At 32.5% G+C, this 21,775-nt stretch overlaps 1 protein-coding gene across 7 annotated transcripts; it reads left to right on the plus strand.

Moving 5' to 3' along the window:
* The first annotated feature begins 960 nt into the window (after nt 1-960).
* Nucleotides 961-19,868, plus strand: LOC109047608 (dematin-like). 7 transcript variants are annotated; one of them, XM_042764888.1, is made up of 17 exons: nt 4,470-5,290; nt 7,830-7,928; nt 10,199-10,257; nt 10,690-10,818; nt 10,998-11,153; nt 11,455-11,499; nt 13,586-13,718; nt 13,796-13,840; nt 13,990-14,133; nt 15,257-15,360; nt 15,572-15,677; nt 16,034-16,098; nt 16,908-16,956; nt 17,140-17,147; nt 17,464-17,529; nt 17,849-17,929; nt 18,745-19,868. In XM_042764888.1, exons 5-17 carry the CDS (start codon nt 11,004-11,006, stop codon nt 18,856-18,858), a joined length of 1,110 nt encoding a protein of 369 aa, XP_042620822.1. In that variant the 5' UTR covers nt 4,470-5,290; nt 7,830-7,928; nt 10,199-10,257; nt 10,690-10,818; nt 10,998-11,003; the 3' UTR covers nt 18,859-19,868. The 7 variants fall into 7 exon arrangements, with proteins under 7 accessions (XP_042620817.1, XP_042620821.1, XP_042620822.1 ...); XM_042764884.1 differs by having other exon boundaries at nt 10,756-10,818; XM_042764883.1 differs by lacking the exons at nt 4,470-5,290; nt 7,830-7,928 and adding an exon at nt 961-2,131 and having other exon boundaries at nt 10,756-10,818.
* The last annotated feature ends 1,907 nt before the right edge of the window (nt 19,869-21,775 follow it).

Consider the following 21,775-nt stretch of genomic DNA (forward strand, 5'->3'; position numbering starts at 1 on the left):
TGTATTTATGTACATTTCGAAAATAAGGTGCATTAAAAGTCAATAAACCCTTGATTAATATGAATATTTAAATTAAAAATGTGTCTCCACTTTTTAAGTTTTTCATTAAAATTCTAGTGCCTTTAATCTATTAAATAACAGCAGAATGAGCAAGTTTTTGGATATTAAGTTAATTAAGTACCACATTTCAGCTGTTAGGATGGTAACAAAATGTTATTTTATTCTTGCTTCTAGAACATCTTCAGTCTTTCTGCTTTTCTAACAGCTTCATGTGTCCGTAAACATTTAATTTTAACGTGGCTTCAAGCACTATGCATCATTAAAGTTTCACTTTCACAGAGTAAAGCTGGTAAATGTGGTGTTTACATGCAGTGGGCGAATTCCAAATGGCTTTTTTGCGCCCTCCAAGGGGTCACTTCGGGAAGAGGAATCGAGAGTGAACATCTGAATCCCTTCATGAAGGGCCCTTCCAGAAGTCCGTTAGCGAATTCAAAGGAACATACAATGGTCACTTCATAGAAGAGATTTTCGTTTGTGATCATGTGATCTTCAGTTAGGAGATACTCGGTGCGTTCCAAACGGGATATATCGCCCTCCGAAGGGCACTTTGGAGTGAAAACAATCATGGGCACCATATTGAAGGGTCGTTTCGGAATGAAGGATTTCGAAGGGTACAACTGATTGACACTTCGGGTTCCCATAATCCTTTGCACAGATTCTTTGCATGATGACGGAGCCTCTGTGTGGGCACGTGATGAGGACGCAGAAGGGCACTTCAAGAAACAGTTGTTTCATCCCTTCGAAGCCCTCACTCCGGAGGGTAAACCCTTTGAAGGGAGTAGGGCATAGGGATGCTAACTTCCGTTTGGAATTCGTCCCATGGAATAATCGTAATATGAGTTTACCTATACTACCAACCCAGAGTCTCCACATCAGAAACAAGCGATAAAATGATTATCTTCTATCTGAAGACTTGTGGTTGCATTTTGAGGCAAAACAAAAACATTGTCGAACAACACTATAAAATGCGGGAAACTATTTATTGGTTATTCTACATTTAATTGCACTAATTATAGTATAACTGGAAAATACAATTTATCAGCTGTTCAGCGTGATGACGTTTAATGTCTCCTACAATGCCTGTAGTCCCATTTAGCAACTTGTTAGCAACCGTCTTTTTCAAGAAACATAACAGTTTGAAAAAAATCACGAGTGGGGTGCAACTGGTGTGTTTTATGTTGTAGAACATATCTCGAGCCTGTGTTAACCACGGACCTTAATTTTAGGGGATTTAATCAAACTCCCATTCAAAAAACCCACTGACTCCGGAATGATGGAACCGGAAATGCTAAAATGCTAACTCGCTTCCGGGGTTTTGCCTACAAAGTGACATCATAGTTCCCCCTTTCTACCTTTCTGCGCCCTCTAGTGGTAACTTTCTGATCAAAGCCTTCATGTAGGCCTTTTTGTTGATTTATTGTTTGTTTATTTATTTTTAAAATAGCTTTTTCAAATACCTTGACTTATTCAGATCAAGAAATTGTATCCTGGCTCTAATTGATAATCGCAGTAGAATCTAAGTTTAAGGTTTTGTATTATTTCCAGGGGTTAATGACAGAGTAGGCTACTTGCAAAGTCTGAATAAAGCCAAACATAATCACAGGTTTGTGAAGGCCAGGGGAGGATAAAATATAGCACATATCCAGGTCATTTCCAGCAATAGTGCATGCCCTTCTAAAAATAAATAAATAAATAAAATAGTTCGCATTGGGAGGAAAGAGGAACAGGACTGTCCTATCTTGAGTTCATTGCAGCTGTTTTACACTTAATTTATCTGACTGGTTGGCTTTTTACTGTAAAATATGTTTTTACCCATTTTATCATATTTTGCTCTGCTCTTATGTCTCAAAAACTATAAACCGCGTTTTTGGGATTATTAATGCGTTCCGAGTCAGCTGACACCGAAAGCAACTGACGCCCAAAAATGCGCTCTAGGTAGGCAGCTCACTGGTGTTTGAGACACGACCAGTGAACGCGTAATCCACGCAATGATCTTGAGTGTTTGAGAGACCTTTGAATATCTGCATCTCCGGTGAGAAGGACGGAATAAACCGCTGTTTTACAGTCTCAGGTACGATTACGCGACATGTTTATTTCTCATCACATAGCTGGGATTCAGCGGGAATGTGCAGGATATGTTGCACTTATAGATGTAGCTATATGGATTTGCTGTTTTTTATTGTAAGCTACCTATTGGCGTATTGATGGATATGTTTGTTAATATTTTGCCGTAATCGATCATAAGCATCAGTAGGCTAGAGGTTGTGGTACAGAGGCATCATCATACACTTGTCCTTCTACAGCTACACAGAAGTCTCGCGATCTCTCTCGAGTCTAGAGGACAATTATAGCTTTATTTGAAAATGTCAAATCTGGATTTAAAAGGCCCGACTAGAAAATAAAATGTGTCCTTAGACCACGTAACATTAAACAAAATATTGAGACCTTAAAAAAGAGTGTGTTCTGTATAGGACTTCCTTTATCTGCCCTTATTAGGCTATTCATGACTTGGTCATATAATTAACCATTTTTACGCAGTTTGAAATTTAAACAAATTGTATTATGATTCAATGAAATTTCGCGCATATAGACTATAAACGTATTTGTATGATTTATTAGCGGATTACATTTTACTTGCGCCCTTCTAGCGGCCCGAAATAACAGGGGGATAAATAAATAAAAAACGAAAGGAAAACAGCAACAGTCTTATTGGTGGCACTTCAGACGCGCCCCGAACAGCTGCGCGTTCCCGCTGCTTCAGTGTTTTCCTGTCAAAAGTGACAGGAAACTACTGCTTCCTTCAGTCCTGCAGTTTTTTCTTTGAGGAACACTTGTTTTTTTATGATAAGGGCAAATAAATTAAATATACTATAGTAATAATAATGACAATAATAGTTAGGCTACTATTATTATTACATTTACATTTAGTCATTTAGCAGACGCTTTTATCCAAACAGGCATCATAGCTTTATTATTATTATTATTATTATTAAAGACTTCTATATAGACTTTTAAATGTATACTTGTTTTTTTTTTTTTGTTTTTTACTAGTGGGTAAATACAAGTGTTTGACTAATACAAGAAGCTCTGATTCATATTTGTAGAAATATTTATCAAAGGCCTGATTTCAGATGAAAAAAAAAAGATCACACACTCTGAAGTGACAGCATTGATGGTGGCAGTGAAAATACTTTCTCATCATCACAAAAAGGCTGAGACATCATGTAAAGAGCAAAGAGTCACGTGCTGATTGTCTTGATCCAGGGATCTTTCAGTCTCTGATGGCATATTCCCTGCTGGTATTTCCACCTGTAGCTGAATATCGCTGCGGGTTTATTTTGTGTTCCTCACGACAGTCGGGAGTCTATGAACGAGTGACGGTGCATAATGAAACCTTGAAGCAGACTGAACATCTCTTTCATATTATAAATCCAGTTAGACAGCAGATGACCTCACCCTCCTGCGCTGTTTCACTTGGATTGGATTTAGATGGAAGATCAATGCTAATGTAAAATTTATATTCTATTCTGACATATCTATTAATTCCTGCCATATTCTTTTTTATTCAATTTTGATTTTAAGACAGGAATATTCTTTCTATTCTATTCTATTCTATTCTATTCTTTCCTGCTTGCTCTTCTCCCTTCTATTCTATAGTCATGTTCTATTTATTCCTTTCATATTCTATTCTATTCTATTCCATCTTTCATATTCTAGTCTACTCTAATGTATTTGATTCTATTTTGCAGTTCTTAGGACAGGAATATTCTACCATATTCTATTAATTAAGGTCATTTTGTCCGTTTCAGGACTATTCTATTCTCTCCTGTCTGGTTCAGATCTATTTTCTTCTCTTCTTTTCTATCCTATTCTGCCATATTCTATTAATTCTTGTCATATTGTCAGTTTGCAGGACTATTTTATTCTTTCCTGTCTGGTTTAGATCTGTTCTTCTTTTCTATTTTATTCTGTCATATTCTTTTCTTTCTACTCATATTCCGTTCCATTATATTTATCAGCTTTTAGGACAGGACTATTCTTTTCTATTCTGCCATATTCTATTCTTTCCTGTCATATGATATTATATTCCATTTTCCATTTTTAGGACAGGACTAGTCTAGTCTAGTCTATTCTATTCTTCCTGTCTGGTCTAGATCTATTCCTTTCACTTTAATTCTATTCTGCCATATTCTATTCATCCTTGTCATATTCTATTTTATTCCATGTCGCCGTTTTTAGGGCAGGAATATTCTATTCAATTTTATTATATTCTGCCATATTCTATTTCACAATTTTTGGATATGTCTATTCTTTTCTATTCTATTTGGTCTAGATCTGTCCCCTCGTGTTCTATTTTGTCATAATTTATTATTTTCAGTCATATTCTATTCTATTCTATTCTATTCTAGGACAGGGCTAGAGTTGTAATAAGACATGTCACTGGGATTGCTGTTAAGTGATTCACTAAGAGTAAGAACTGAGAAGCATTGCAGGTTTAATCAATGGAACACTAATCTGATTGAACAAATCCAGCAGTCAGTCTCTCCGCTGTTCTGATCTTCACAAGCTTGTTGACTGATCTAGGCAAGACAATCCAGAGCTCTGCTAAACCCCCAGGCTTATGACCTGGATAGCACTACACGCGGAATAAAGCTAAGGCTGGAATAAAGAAACATGGCTGCCCGACATCAGAAGTGATGGGGAGGAGTTAAGAAGAGCTTGTTTTCTAGGCTGTGATGTGCAGCTTTACCATTGTTCTAGCATGAAAGATCTTCAAGAGGAGGGCTTCCTCAGGCTGTTTATGTCAAGCCAGAAACACAAGCTCCCCAGCTCCTCACCTCATCACATCACTCTCCCAGTGGCCTCACAGAGGTAATAGATCCTGTATCCATCAGTGTTGCTTGGAGAATTCTCTTCAGACGGAGCAGAGCGTTGCCCTGGTGATGCAACCGACGGGTCTGATTGGGCGTTGGCTGCTCTTGGTCTGCTGAGATAAGTGCTTTTCAGTTTGGGTGGAGAGAGAAGTGGGTGGGGTCTTCAAGGCAACGTGCAGAGAGAGAGAGAAAGAGACGAAGAGGACTGTGGAGAACGAGAGTGGGATGACAGGAAGTCTGGATCTCTCAGCGTAGGATTTCCTCTTCATCACAGAACTGGAGCTGAGGTGGAATGCTGGGGTGTATTGTGGCTTGTTTTGCCTCCAAAGTGACCGTTTTCTTTCAGACTGATTGAGGTTGGTTCTGTGATCCCTTCCTTAATTTTTGTTTTGTTTTATTTATTTATTTATTTATTTATTTAATTAAGTTATGGATTCTTGGTGCTTGGTCCTGTGCAGTTTATGACTTAAATTTAAAATATAATATATTTGTTGTATCATGACTGATCATTTACTACAGTAAACCAAACCAAATTATTATTTATATTAAAGATCAGATTTAAATCTGGTTCTTTTCCATTTAAAAGTCGACTGATTTGACTGAAAATGGTTAAAAAAAACATACTTATGTGATTATGTTGTGCTAGGAAGTGTGTCGTGATGGTGCTAGAAGGTGGTCTTTTTGCCTCAATATAAAAGACTTCTACGATTTTGAATGTTCAAACAAAAAAACTATTTTCTTATCATTATTGTTGTCTTGTCTTCCAGTAAAAATCCACCTAAACATCCCTAAAACAAGAGAAATTTACTTGAGGAGCAAAACTGTGTTTGTTATTTAGTTTTGAGGCACAAATACTGATTAAGAAAATGATTTCTTTGCAGTGAATAAGAATCATATTCACTGACTGCTTACTCATGCACGCTAAGACTCCCCGTCCGATGGGAGATAAGGGCTTTCTCTGGATCTCATGGGTGCGCTGCCCTGCTTCCTTATCAACACACACTGTTTTCTCTAATGCCAGAAGCAGGTCCATTAATACACACTGTGCTGTCTTTAACAGAGTGATGTTAGTAATGGTATCATAAGTTTCTCTCTGGTTGATCAGCATGTTTTCAGTAGCAGAAGCACACCAGCTTGTTAAAGTCTGTGGGTCATCATTTAAAGAATATTTTGTTGCTGCTGCTTATTTTTAATTTAATTGTATTTATAAGGTTTCAGTTGTTAACATTAGTTAACATGAACTAACATTGATAAATAGATCTAAAGCATTTATGAATTTTAGTTAGTTAATTTAAATTAAGTTAACATTTAATATTAAATAAAAAAATTTAAATCAAAAGTTTTATATTCTGTTCATAAACCTGAACTTAAGTGAACTAACAATGAATTAACAAAAACAGTTACATTAACAAAAATTACATTACTTACATACAGATTACATATGTAATGTAATTATTTAAATGCCATATTGTCTTCTCAGCGTGTGAATGACCAGTAAATCAAACTTTATTTAAGCCTGGTGCTCAGGGCCTCTTCTTAGCCAGATTGAACTTGAATTACAGACGGCTTGATGCACATGGGTCCCTTCATCTCAAACAACAGCCATTTACATTGTGCTCAAGGTGATCAATCATGTCAGTATAGGTGCTGAGGGTCTCAGTACAATGTCCTTCATGGCAGAGTAAACCTGACCTGAGCTGATCGCTAACCCTCCTAACCAGCAGGGACAGATGGATATGGCTAAGGTCAGGCAGGGTGGGAAAGATGCAGGAAAGGAAACAAATAGTGATAGTTTGGTGCTACAATATATTAGTCTCACTGCCTTTTGTGTCAAAGCTTTGTTTTTACTCTTTTAGAATAGTCAAAAAAGGAAGGTTTAATATGACAGTGTTATATAACAGTGTTAATGTTGTAAAATTAATCAGTTCATCAATTTCAGCTGTAATGGAGCTCTACAGAAGATTATAGTGTCATTATTCAGTTCAATAACAGTGTCGATGTTGTAAAGTAAGTGTAATTTTCCGGCTCAATTCAGTTCAGATGTTCTCATCCAGTAGTGTCAGTGCAGTTAAACTGATAATATTACTGAATATCAATTATTTTACACTGAACAAGTAAAGGGGTGATTGGCTGTAATTAAATAATTACAGTGTGCAATTAAAGTATTAAATTGAGAAAGTGTTAAAAGTGAAGAAATTTTGCCTTTGCAACTATCTGAATTAAAGTAATTACTAAAATTACTAAAATGAAAATAGATGAAAAACAAATATAAATATTTAAATACATAAAATAACAAAAGCATTCACTAAAACTAAAATTAAAATATAAATGTAAAAGATAAATTAAAATATTAATAAAAACAATAATAGCATATATATATATATATATATATATTTATATATATATATATATATAATATTTTAATTTATCTTTTACATTTATATTTTAATTTTAGTTTTAGTGAATGCTTTTGTTATTTTATGTTGTTATATATATAATATTCAAATAACACTACACAGAAACTCTTTTTATGGATATCAACTAAAAAATGGCTTTACTTATAGTTGTGCATATTAAATGGAGCTATTTTATCTTACTTTATAATTAGAAATTGTAATACAGTATTTTTGAAAATATTTCTATTTTAAAATTTGATTTGAATTGAATTTTATTACAGTATTGAGAATTTGAGTGGAATTTTTAATAATCATCAAAAAAATATAACAACAACAACATTTTTTTCCTACAATAGTTTTTTTTTTTTTTTTTTTTTTTTTTTAATGCAAAATATTTTTTTTTCATCTTCATTTGGTTTTAAGATGAAATATGGCCTAGACATTTCTTTTTGAGATTTATAAATGCAATGCTTGACATTTTGCCTCTTTTCCCCTGAAGCAAGGCACGAGCAGTCAAAACAAAGCGGAACGAAAAAACCTCTCGCATTACCCCGAGTGAACCTCAACCAGTCAAAAAACTGCAAAAAGAGCATCTTTGGTGACTATTTTAATGCAAGAAAAATGGATTCAAAATGCCTTGAGGCTTGTCCCTGCTCAGAGTGTGCTTTATGCTCTTGTCATAAAATATTCAAAGCTCATCCTTATATGAAATTGAAATTACTGTTAAAACTAATTAGCACATTAACCGTTGCCAACCCGCAACCATCTGTACTGATCATAACTCTCTGATGTTTTCTGATGCTGGAATCTGATAAAAGCTGTGGTCAATTCTCAATTCTCTGCTATCATGATGTCACTTCCCCTCCCCCACACTAACAGGATACTATCCCTGCATCTAATGAATTAACATCTCATTTCATAAAGACACGAGTCCACTGATCCTCTTAGTGGAGATCAGACAAATGGTGTAACTGCTCTCCTTCATATTTATTCACACAGATAGCAGCTTTTAAAGTCAATTCTTCCAATAGTTGGACAAAAACATGCTATTGATTGAAATATAAATAAATACTACAATATTATATATAAATAATACTAAAATAACACTGCATAGGATTGCAGGTCTTGGGGATCAACTTACAAATGGTTTTACTTATAGTTGTCTCTGCATATTAAACTGAGCTACTGTAGGAGAAAGTATTTTAACACAAAAATGACATGTCAGCTTTAAGAGGATTTTTATGGAACCTTTCTACCATAAAACAGATGATATGCATCTCTGAATCCAGTGGCATAAGCTACATGTGGAATAACCTGGTTATGCATGTATGGTGTGCTGAGCGCTGAATGTGTGTGATATGTGAGTGTGTTGAACACCCTCAGTGGGAGCCTAATTAAATGGATCGCCTCAGACTGAATTTGAGAACTGTTACGCTGAGTCTGCTAATGTGTGATCTTCACAATGTTGTTTTGGGCAGACTGTCATTTCAGCTTGTCTACAATTGTGATTTATATCACACCATATCATACAAGACCATTGTTATATTCCATTTCCAACTTGATTTTGACATTTCCAGAAGAAAATGTGAGTGGTACCACAATGCTGGGTTGTTGTGATGTGATCATAAAGCCATTGTTATGTGGTTACTAAGGTGTTCTGAGCCATTTTTAACACATTGCTATAGATTTGCAGTGGTTTTCTGGATGGTTGCTAAGTAAAAGCGAATATTCCTAACCCCCAAGTATTGGAAATAAAATATACACTCAACCTAAAAAATTTATTTCACAAACATTGTTGACACACACAAGTACTGTCCCCCTTTATATAGATATATATATATATATATATATATATATATATATATATATATATATATATATATATATATAAAACATATAGAAAATATAATGTAAGGCTATTAAATAGCAGTCCCAAACTAGTTTTTGTTAATACATTTCAGCTGGTATGAGCCACTGCAGTCATTTAAACATATAGAAAATAACACAAAGTGAAAATAACATGGCATTTTGGGGTTATGGAAACAACAGTTACCATGCTGAATACACAATACTAACATGAGCTGATAATGAAACGTGGAAACTGCTCATGAATAAAATGAATATCATACCAACAAACCCAAACACATTACATATAAAACACAAAGCACTATCTATTTTATCTATTGGTACTTTACGTTTATTTCACACGTTGCATGCTCTTAGTTAACGTCTGACAGGACAGGAGAGTTCGTTTTCTGAGGTAAGAGAAAAAAAAAGTGCATCAGAAAAACATTTAGAATATTTTTTTGTTTGTTTGTTTATGTTTCCTTGACTGTACATTCCACTCAGAACGGTCTTGTGACCCACCAGTTGAAACACTGAATTAGAAAACAGTTATTTTAAATTCTAATAATATTTCATGATATAACAGTTTTACTGCATTTTTAATTTAATAAATGCGACATTGGTGAGAACTGAAAGAAGAGACTTTTTTCAAAAACCAAAAAAATCTTACAGACCCCATATTGAATGGTAGTATACATAATAATAATAATAATAATAATACATTTCTTAACTTTCTAATAAATAAAAATAAATGTGATTCAAAAGATACTTTCTGAAATAAATCCTAATGTCTGACACATTTTTGTTTCTCAAATCTTTTTTAATCATTAAAAAAAATACATTTTTACTGGAAAATTAGATTAAAATACTGCTCAACAATTTTTTTTTACCTTAAAACCACTTTAGCATTTTCATTTAGCATGTCTGCATTTCCAGCTAATAATTTGGCTAAATATTTATAATACCCAGCTTTATTTGTTTCTATTTTGATTTCATGTTTGGCCTTTTTGTGCTTTTTTGCAGATCTGTGTAGCTGGAAGAACAAAGAATTAGTTTTATAATTTACTTCAGTCATGCAAAAGGTAATGTCTGTGGATGATATCTTGCTTGACAATATATATATACTGTATATGCTTATATATATATATATATATATATATATATATATATATATATATATATATATATATATATATATATATATATATATATATATATATATATATATATATATATATTTTTCTCATATGTGGATATTAATCTCTATACAGTCTTTTTTTTGCTAAAATGTCATTGATCTCCTAACACTGGAATTTCCAAAATGTTTCTGTAGCTTTTTCTCATATGTGGATATTAATCTTTATACTGTCTTTCAGTCAAAGTAAACCCGTTAAAATTTGATCAGATCTGCAGTGGGTTTCTTCACTTAGTGAGAATGGAAAGGGGGCGTGGCTGAGTGACACACATCATCAGTTTGATTGATGAAATTATTTATAGATCTTATTTCTCATTAGCAACATGTCACTGGATAGGAGTTAAATGATGACCTCTGACCTTTTTGCTCCGCTCTCCCGCCACAGGCAGGGACGGCCCCGTCCTCCCAAGGTCCAAGTGCTCCTGGGTCCCCAGCCACCTCTATTGTGGTAAGTAAAACCTTAGCCAGAACACTTTCAGTTTCACAGATAACACATGCGTTCTGTTATCTGCCATAAAGCACATGCTTGATATCCCTGTTCCTAGGAACCCTGTGAGGCATTTCAGAGGACAAGAGTTTCTTTCACACCAAACTTAACTCACCCTCTTTCTTTCTAACTCCCCAAAGGCACGAATGGACAATCAGGTCATTGGATATAAAGACTTGGCCGCCATTCCCAAAGACAAAGCCATTCTTGAGGTGGAACGGCCAGATCTGATGGTGTACGAGCCGCATTTCAATATCTCAGCCCTGGATCATGTGGGTCTTTCCAGAAGCAGAGAGGTCAGAAAAGAAAGAGTGTCTCTTTAGATTCAGTCTTTGTTTCATTATAGTAGCATTGAGAAGCATTTGAGAAGCTTTATTGTGCGTTTTACAACTTCCACTTAAAGTGGAAACAGTATATGTGTTTTGGTGAGCAGGAAGCTGAATATAATGGTGAGATGTAACTTTAATGATTTTAGTCAAGCTTTGTTATGCATGGGAAATCATTTGTGGGTAAAAGTGACACAGAGCCACTGAATGTCAGGCGTTGATGATGATGCATGTATGTGTGTGTTCTGTTTTCTCTCCTTGTCTCCTCCAGAGATCAATGTCACCTCATTCTATCTCGCCCCCTCCTTCCCCTGAGGTGAGACATCAAGCCTCTATCGATCAGGACTGACACTAGTCACCGATCACTAGCTTTAACTACCGCATTTATCTTCCTGCACACTTCCATTGTGATTGTTTTACTGAGCCACTCAGTTAATGAAGGATGCAGCCACTGTAAATGACATTCAGTTTCAGTTTTGTATTTGAACTATGTTTGCCAAAGCAAATATGACTCAGTGTCTTTAGTTATGTTTAATTAATGTTAATAACAATGTTAATAATTGAATTTAATTTGTAATAGTTTAATCATTGAAATTTATAATGTCTATTTTTCGGTCATCGGCCATGATATGAAAATAATTAGCAGCATATTGTTATCATACAGCATTTTAATATGATTTCATTTTTATTCATTATAATTATTACTATTAATTATAATATTATATTGTAGTATTAAATTTTTTTAAGTATTGAATATGAATCAATACTATTAATCATTAACATTTATTAATCATAAGTTTAATTATAGTCCTTCTCCACTGATTATATTATTAATTTGTGCTTCTTCTTATTGTTATTATTAATTATAATACAATAGTATTCAAATATTATTTTAATATTGAATATTAATTAATATTATTGCAATGTAATGATTTTATTTAAATGTATTTAATTCACATTATTGAGTTGCTGTCATATAAATATATAAAAAAATATTATTTAGCAAATCTCAAAAGGAATACCCACTTATTATCCATATTATTATTTTTTTAATATTAGTTATTAATATATATATATATATTTTTTTTTAAATGATGAATTGTAAAGGAGGCCACTATCGGGCATATCAGTATTATCAGCCAGAAATTTAATATTATAAATTTTAACACTATTTTTTTTTTTTTTATTATTATTCATTATAATAATTATATTGTAGTATGTATTTTTATATTGAATACAAATCTGAGAAATCTACTATTAATTATTAGCACTATTAATATTTCATTATTTCTACATTTTAATATTTTAAATGTAGTCTTTCTTGTATGATTAATATTATCAATTTGTATTAATATAACACTTTTGATTATAATAGTATACTGTATAATTATAATTATAATGTTGTAACACTGAATATAGGTCAATAATATTAATTATTACAGTTAAAAGTTATTTAATTTAATATGAAATATTCTATTTAATATTCTATTATATGTTATATTGTATTATTTTATGTTTAATAATAATATTTTTAAAAAGTCATGTGGTAACACTTTATTTTAAGGTGTCCTTGTTACATGTTACATGTACTTACTATTATAATAATTAATTATGCATAATTACATGCAAGTACAACTAAGCAAAACCCAAATCCTAACCCTAACCATATAGTAAGTACATGCAGTTAAGTAATATTACTCAGTACTTAAATGCATAATTACACTGTAACAAGGACACCTGAAAACAAAGTGTAACCAATCATGTCTTTTATATTATTATGGTGCAGTCATATAAATATTATTCAATGAATTAATACATCTCAAAATGAATATCCACTTATTATCCATAGTATGTTTCATTTTAGTTTTTAGAGTTACATAAAAAAAATGCTATTTGATTTTGATATTGACCATGAATTGGTTATTGGCAATAACATTTAAATAATTAGCGACATGTTGCTCTCATGAATTTTAACATGATATAATTCATTTTACTTTTAGTGAATGAATCATAATTAATACAATCCATTAAAATATTATATTGTAATATTCCAATATTTTTAATATTGAATATGAATTTATACTGTTACAGCATATCTGTATGAGCCAGAATTGTAATATTGTGCATTGCTAATTAACTACATTTAACTAGAACACTGAACAGTGGAATCAAATGGCATTATGCTGCTGACCACAGTAAGCACATTTTACAGAAAGGCTTGAGTTTGCAGTGTCAGGAGGTAAAATATGATATTCAAACTTCTGTTAACATGCTAAGTTTTTAACTTATGTCCACTCTTACGATCAGGATTGAAACATGAAGTTACGTTACCATAAGCAAGTGCTTCTATTACTAGCATTCTAGAATAATAGAAGGTTTATGCAATTCCCCTGTTTCTTCAGATATTTGCCTCAAAAGAGTCAAAGGAGTGGTCAGAGCAGGGGTCGCCAGGAGGCTCCAACATGGGCTCCACGGTGCAGCTCCGTAAAATCAGCCCCGCCTCCAAAGGCCCCATGCAGCACTTCCACAGGCCAGGTACGATTTTACAGCACAACGACATTCTTCATAATCATTCAAATGTGTGTTTAACTGTACATGCATTTATGTTTCAGACAGTGGCACCAACATCTATAAGAAGCCACCAATTTACAAACACGGTATTTGTTCTTTTATTATTTATATTTTGTAGTTAGTGATCTATACCTCACTTTCATGTAGGAATATTGGTTTTCCGGAGTGTATTAAAAGATGAACTGGTCACATTCTGCTGCTGATGTTTTGATGTTTGTCTTGTCTCCGTCCTCAGACGGACAGACGGGAACGTCTCATAGTAAACATGATGTTATCATTGAGTCCTCCAAGTTCCCAGCAGCCCAGCCGCCTGATCCCAACCAACCTTCAAAGATAGAGACAGAGTACTGGCCCTGTCCACCCTCTCTAGCCACTATGGGTAAATCTCACCAGCTTCAGATTTCTGTAGCCCCTCCCACAATGAAATTTTATTGGTCCAAACTCTCACTACACATATCTGTATATTAAAGGGGAAATCACCTGAAGTGTGTCCTACTGCTATTGCAGCATTAAAAAAGCTGAAGCTGAGAGATGATTCACTTTTTAGCATATGTGTTTAAATTGTAGTCTTGTTTTTATTATTATTATTATTATTATTATTATTATTATTATTATTATTATTATTATGCAATATTACAATATTATATTGTAGTATTCTTAGAATATTGCAATATTAAATATAAATTTTAATACTAATTAAGTACTACTAATGATTATTATTAACATTATTAATGATAAGAATTAATATTTAGGCTTCATTAATATAATTATTATTTTTTAAATTGTAATTAATATTATTTCAATTATATTGTAGTATTCTGATATTATTGTGATTTTAAAGATGAATATTAATGAATGCTATTAATTATTAGCATTAATTATAATAATTTTAAATGATTCATTTAATTATAGAAATTGTATTACTTTTTATTATATAATACAATATTGTAATATTCTAATATGATTGTAATATTAAATACAAATATTAATTAATAATAATTAATTACTTTTTACTACTATTAATAATTATTATTAACATTATTAATTATAATAATTAAAATGTAGTCTTTCTACATTAATATTATTATTTATTGTAAATTATGATTAATGTGAATTATATATTATTATTTGTATTGTTATAATATAAATTATTATTATAAATGAATGAACTACTAAACTTCATGATATGGTCTGTTAAGTGGTACATGCAAGTAGTTTTGTTTTGCTTTGCTTTGCTTTGTTTTGTTTTGTTTTGTTTGTTTTGTTTTGCTATTTTTTGTTTTGCTATTTTTTGTTTTGTTTTGTTTTGTTTTGCTTTGCTTTGCTAAAATGCTCTAGGAAAATAGTGTGAAACCTAATGCAGGAAACTTCTTTTCACATCGGGTTAGGACACTTTATTAGGCTGCAGTGATTAAGGAAACGTCAGCATAACAGTATATGAAATATTATTCATTGGTACTCACACTTACACTTATTTTACAACTCCTGTCAATTGCTCACAGAGATCGAGAAGAAAGCAGCCAAACAGGGAAAAGAAATGGAGGACGATGAGTTTGAGGACCTGACAGAAGATGCAAAGAGACTCCAGGAACAGGAACTTCAGAAGGTTAAAAAAGCCGGACTCACTGCCCCATATCAATACTGTTAGGATTAATATGTCTGGAGATTGCCTACAATAAATCGCTGGGCTGGGAATATTTTCTCTAAGGCTAGATGATTAAGTGTTTTCTTTTCAGGCCATTAAACTGAAGAGAGTGCTGGAAGGGTAAGCACACACAACATGAGGCTAGCGCTTAATGGAGCTGTTTGTTTTTCAGATACCGTCCAACTTGGGCAAATTGATCCTGAAGGAGGAAATTGAGAAATCAGTGCTCATTCGCAGAAAAACACGTTCCCTGCCAGATGGGACAAACATACATTTGGGTATGTCATGTCTGTTTTAGTCTTCAGAACCTTTAATATCCATGACAACTTTCCATTGGAAAAATAAAGCACCTTCAAGTGTTCTTTACACTAAGAAAAAGTTTTTTTTTCTGTTAACAGAAAGGTTGGTTTGGGAAAACGCTGCAAAACACCCTTTCGAAACATTTCTTTTTAGTTGGCTGATCTGCCTTTACACATCACAGTGAATTTGTATTGTGCAGCTGATATAGTACCTACCAGCAAGTCACAGAGGACACCCAGTGTTCAAATGATGAATTGCATTTGTGTGAATAGAAAGTCTATTGAGAAATGTCTATTTTGCCTATAATTAAATGTTTCATCTACATTCATTGCAGGATCATCAGCCAGTGCTACTAAATCCGCCTCTTTACCTCCTTGCAGTCGAACAGGTCTCACAAGGGTAAGAGAAAATCATCTTCAAAAGTATAATATTATAAATTGTAATCATAACATGAGTTTGCCTATAATGTTCATCTTTTTTTTTCTTTTAAAATGTAAAATTAATAAATACTCTAAGATTGTTAATATTAAATATGAATACTACTACTAAAAATAATTATTATTAATAATTATTATTATATTACATTATTTGTTAATAAATTATAGTCTTTAAATATATTATATAATGCTAATTATTAACAAATGTAAAAATTTAAATGTAGTCTTTTTTAATATCACATATGAATATTAATTATTATTAATTGTAGTAATTGCATTTTATTTTTCTTTACTGATTAATATTATTTGTTATATTCAAAATTAAAAATAATAATATTAATTTCTGACATTATTCATTGCAGTAATTAAAATGTAGTTTTCTTTACTGATCAGTATCAATTTTTTTGTAACATTAAATATGATTATTAATTCATAATATTAATTATCAACATTATTAATTGTAATAATAAACACGGAGCCTTTCTTTACTGATTACTATCATACGTTTTTTACTTGTAATATTAAATAGTGGCGTTCCAGCGGATGATGTAGGTGTAGGAAAAGGAAAACCAGTCTCTTTGCTTATATTGAAATCCTCTGACATTTTTCTTTATAAATCCTCGTTTTGTACTTCAAATTCGTGACCAGTGTTTTGTTTTGCTCTCTCCTCTGTGCTTGCGTGTTTGTCACTGGGTGAACGATCCCTTTAAGATGTTCCTATAGCTCTTTCGAGTCTCTAATGAGTGTAATTGTTTCTCCTCGTGCATGTAGCTCCAGTCTGCAGACTTCACCTCCACAGACAATGGAAAAGCAAAAACAGGTATGGTCAAAATTTTTTGTATACATAAGCAGGGTATTAAAAATTCTCATTATTTACATAAATGTTTCTGCTAATTTAATTATCAGCATAACAATTTGAGTGAGAATTTATATTTAAATTAACTGAAAATATCTAATATCTAATGTTGCTGAATTTTTCTTTTTTTCTTTCTATGTTCCTCAGGTGTACAGGTAAAATGGCTTTTGTTTATTCGATTTCACAAGCATGGCTGTTGAGTTTTCTAATATGCCAGCAGCAGCAGATAATAAGCTCTGACATAGAAACCACATCCTTTTCCTGCTACTAATGTATATTTACCCTGACATTAGCCTACACTGCTTCATGGCTTCAGACTCATTTGATGTCCACACACTGTTAATAATGAGTCAAATGAGGCTGATTCATTATTATGGATGTAGTGAGACCCTCCTCTCTAAATGTACTTCTCTCATATCGATCTCCTTTGTCCCGGGGGGTATTTTTGGGGCTGGGGTGGCGTCTTCATAGAATGGCGATTCACAGAGTGGGAGATTGGACAGAGGAAGCTCTCTTCCTAGTATTCTGGAACAGAAGGTGAGGCAGATCTTACGAGACCCTCCAAAGTTTTCATGCTCTGGTTCTCTCTTCTAACCCCATGCCATACATTCACTCACTCACATCCATGTTGCTTCTAAGCCTCGCATCCATTGAATGCAAAATTCAGTACGGCAGTGTCACTGAAGACAATATCAAAGTGAAAACTTTGGAGGTTGTATGTGTTGTAAACATTCTCTCTTGAGCAAGCTGTTAACATGTGACGGCCTGTTTACTGTGTCCAAGCAATCAAAAAGGATGAGTACCGCATATACTGTATAATACTACCAAAATGTTATGAAATCTCTTCTGCCTTCAGATATATCCATATGAAATGCTGGTTGTGACCCACAGAGGGCGCAGTAAGCTTCCTCCAGGTGTTGACAGGACCAGATTAGAGGTAAATCTAAAAAAAAAAAAGAAAATAAAGGATTTTATTATAACGTTTATAATAAAATTATAAGTTTAATGTTCTTGATTTTTTTAAACCATTATGAGCTCAAAAGATTTAGCAATTATTATTATTACCATTAGCATTAATGCTAATAATTAGCATTATTATTATTACATTTAATAATAATAATAATAATTGGGGAAATATTTATTAATTTGTTTGTTTGCTTTTTATTTGTGATAGGAGTGTTTGGAAAACATAATAATAATAATAACATTAAAAATTATTGGATATATTAATTAAATGTATAAACTAAACGCTTGCTTTGTTTGTTTATTTATTTATTTATTTATTTATTTATTTATTTATGATTACGTGTTTGGGGAAAATAATAACAATTATTAAAACTTTGTATTAAATAATTTTTATGAAAATGCATAAATAATGAAGACATTTTCATATTTTTTGAATATTTTAATATTTCATATTTACATTTATTATTATTATTATTATTATTATTATTATTATTGCTGTTGTTTCCAAACACTCCTACAACAAATAAATAAACAAGTATATTTAAATATATATATTATTATTATTATTATTATTATTATTATTAAATTTTTATTATTATTATTATTAAAATAAAAAATACCAAAACTAAAATAAAAAATAAATTTCCCCCAAACATTCCTACTACAACTTAATAAATAAATAAATGCAAGTGTAGTTGGGGATGTTTTCCCCCGTCCTCTATAGGATTTTGTCTCTGACCGCACATATAAACTGACTTATTTTATTTTATTTTTTTCATTAAAAAGCGGCATCTGTCTCCAGAGGTATTCCAGAGCTTATTCGGAATGTCCATCGCAGAATTTGATTGCCTGTCACTATGGAAACGGAACGACCTGAAGAAGAAAGTGTCCCTTTTCTAACATTTGGACATTTGGACTTGGACACTAACCCCCCGCGCCCTCCAGAGATGCCAGTAATATCCACTCTAATCTAATGCGGATGCTATGCAGACATTTGAAGATAAGCACGGAAGATGACGCCACATCACATTTCACTCACATATACAGCAGTCTCTGTACGTCTCTGGTGTACATAATAAAGACAGGATGAAGGTTCTCATATCCCTACAGAAAAACCAGATTATTAGTAATGGAATATCGATTTCATAAACTGCTCCAGCCGTTTCTTTACGCCTTACGTCTATTTCAAATTCTTAAAGTGCCCAGAGATGTTTATAATAATAGGCCTATATATATTTACACAAAGTTTATTCGTAAACATCGCCTTTTTTTTTAATTGTCATCACTATTACACTATAAACTTAATTTATTTTCTCCATAACATGTATGGCACTGTACATATATCATGTCGTTTTTATTAATTCTTGGTGTTGATATGTAAAAGTTCAGTTTTAACAATCACTAAATGAACATTTCTATCATCTAGCAAAAATGCAAAATGTTCATAATCATTCATTTAAAAAATGCATGGACACTAACGCTACATAATTGATTCAGTTTTACAGATAAAAGCACTGCGATGTATGACTTCTATTCGTGCTAATAGCAACAGTGTTATATTGTGGACTAATATGAAATATCTATAGCTCAGGCTTGCTGGTAAGCTCTGGCTTTCGGTTCTTGTACACTGTTGGTGCTTCTTACAGTAGGTTGTAATTACTGTCAACACTAGAAGTTCCACACAAAGCCACTTCATTTACTAGGATTTAAAATGTCTATTGTCGATGCATTCTTATGTTTTTATTGCCTTTAGTTCTTGGTCTCCATTGCGGTGTCTTTTAAAACGGCATAGGTGTTATCAAATCATGCATTGCACTCCAACGATTATGTGTCTGTCCATAGTTCTGTGTTTCATCAGCGTTTTTAGTAACGTGGTGTAATGTTGAAAAAATAAAAGCTTCATGTTAGAATTTGTGTCAAGCAAATGTTTGTTAGGTCAGTTCACTGAAAAAAATATATATGTTGCATTAATATAATAATCTGCTAAAGACACACATACATAGTTTTGTTAAATAGAACAATACCGTTCAACATTTTGGGGTTTGTAACACTTTTTAAATGCTTTTGAAAAGTCTCTTATGCTCACCAAGGCTGCATTTATTTAATCAAAAATACAGTAAAAAATATAATGTAATATTGTGAAATAGTATTTCCTTTGTGATTTATTGACGTCTAGTCTGTCACTGAACACAAGGTGTCAGCAGTGAACAATACTATCACTAGGCCTTTGAGAAGTGACTAGTGACTCTCTCACATATTATATATAGAAATAGTTTTTAAACATATATAGGGCTAAATAAAAAAAAGGCTTAAGTAGCATAATAGAGCAAAAAAAACAAAAAGGCATTCTGTGCATTAAAGTTAGAGAAAGGTAAGGAAACACACAGTGGATCAACAGGATGTTAAATGTCCAAATGTTGGAAATAGTTGACCACGCTTTTGAAAGTTTCCTTCTACTTACTTAACTCTCCTCTCTCCTGCACCACCTCAGGAAACGAGCTGTCCATAATGTCGAGCTGAATTGGATTTGCAGGAGCGCTGCTGTGGATCTCATTGTGTGATTAGAGAGGCAAACCCTCAGGTGGCCCATCAGGTCATTAGACTTTGCTGCCATGCCTTTCACTTTCTGGAGGTCTAAATGGGCTTCTGGCTGTTTTACTCCCACTCCCACATGACTGGAGACAGGTCACATGACCGCCTATGAGTCAGATCAAGACAAAGGATTGCCGCAGGGAAGCCAAGTGCTTGAAAAAAACCCACCACCTTCTGTGTAGCCGGTTCCGAGCCAGCCCAGTGCTCCATTGTGCTTATCTTTAACATGGCACACACGGCTTAGAAATGCGGGAAGCATTTCATGTCTTTGCAGCATGTTAATGAGTGTGGGTTTTGGAAATTAATCACAAGTAATGAAACTGTTACTGCGCATATGGGTTGAGACGGGCATCATTGGCAAAGATATGAGAAGTAAAGCCTAACATTTTCATAATGCAGCATTAATTCAAACTGTAGCCTACTACTTTGAAGTTTTGTCACTTTCACTTTGATCTCATTTTAATTAGTGCATGGCTTGACTTTAGTGTGTGATTCACGTTGATTTGATTGTGACCACCATGTCACACATAATAATGTGGAATATTAAACGTACCACTTACTGCATACTGGGAATTTAAAATGAAATGAAATGAAATTAGCCAAATAGACACAAAAAGTATTCAAATAAAATAATTCAAATAAAATAAATTTAAATAATGTGGCATAAACATGCTGTGATCCTGTATGTTTATGCCATACTGTACATACTGTGAATTCTAAATTTAATTAAATTCATTTAATTGAAATTAGCCTACATTTGTACTGTAGACACAAAAATGTAAATGTAATTGAAATTGAAATTCAATTAAATAATGTGGCATACAGTAAAGTAAACACAAAAAATTACAATTAAACTAAATTAAAATAAAATAAAATACATTAGTCAAGTAGACACAAAATGTCAATTTAATTTAAAATAAAATAAAATAAAATTAGCCTACAGCAGTAAAGTATACTCAAAAAATTACAATTTATTTTAATTTAGTTTAAATAAAATTTTTGAATACACATTTAGAAAAAACATTTTTATTTGCCTCAAAATAAAAAAAAAAATAAAAAAATAAATAAATAAAACTGTCTGCTCATTATTAGATGTGGCTAATATGTAAGCATGGCTTTGTGTTGTGTTTTGTACTGAAATTCGTTCTTCTCACATTTCACTTATGTGTTGAAAGACTTTGAAATATCATCATCATCATCATCTAATCACCATCTTATTTTTTTT

Source organism: Cyprinus carpio, chromosome A10, assembly GCF_018340385.1.
Source record: "Cyprinus carpio isolate SPL01 chromosome A10, ASM1834038v1, whole genome shotgun sequence".
NCBI lineage: Eukaryota > Metazoa > Chordata > Actinopteri > Cypriniformes > Cyprinidae > Cyprinus > Cyprinus carpio.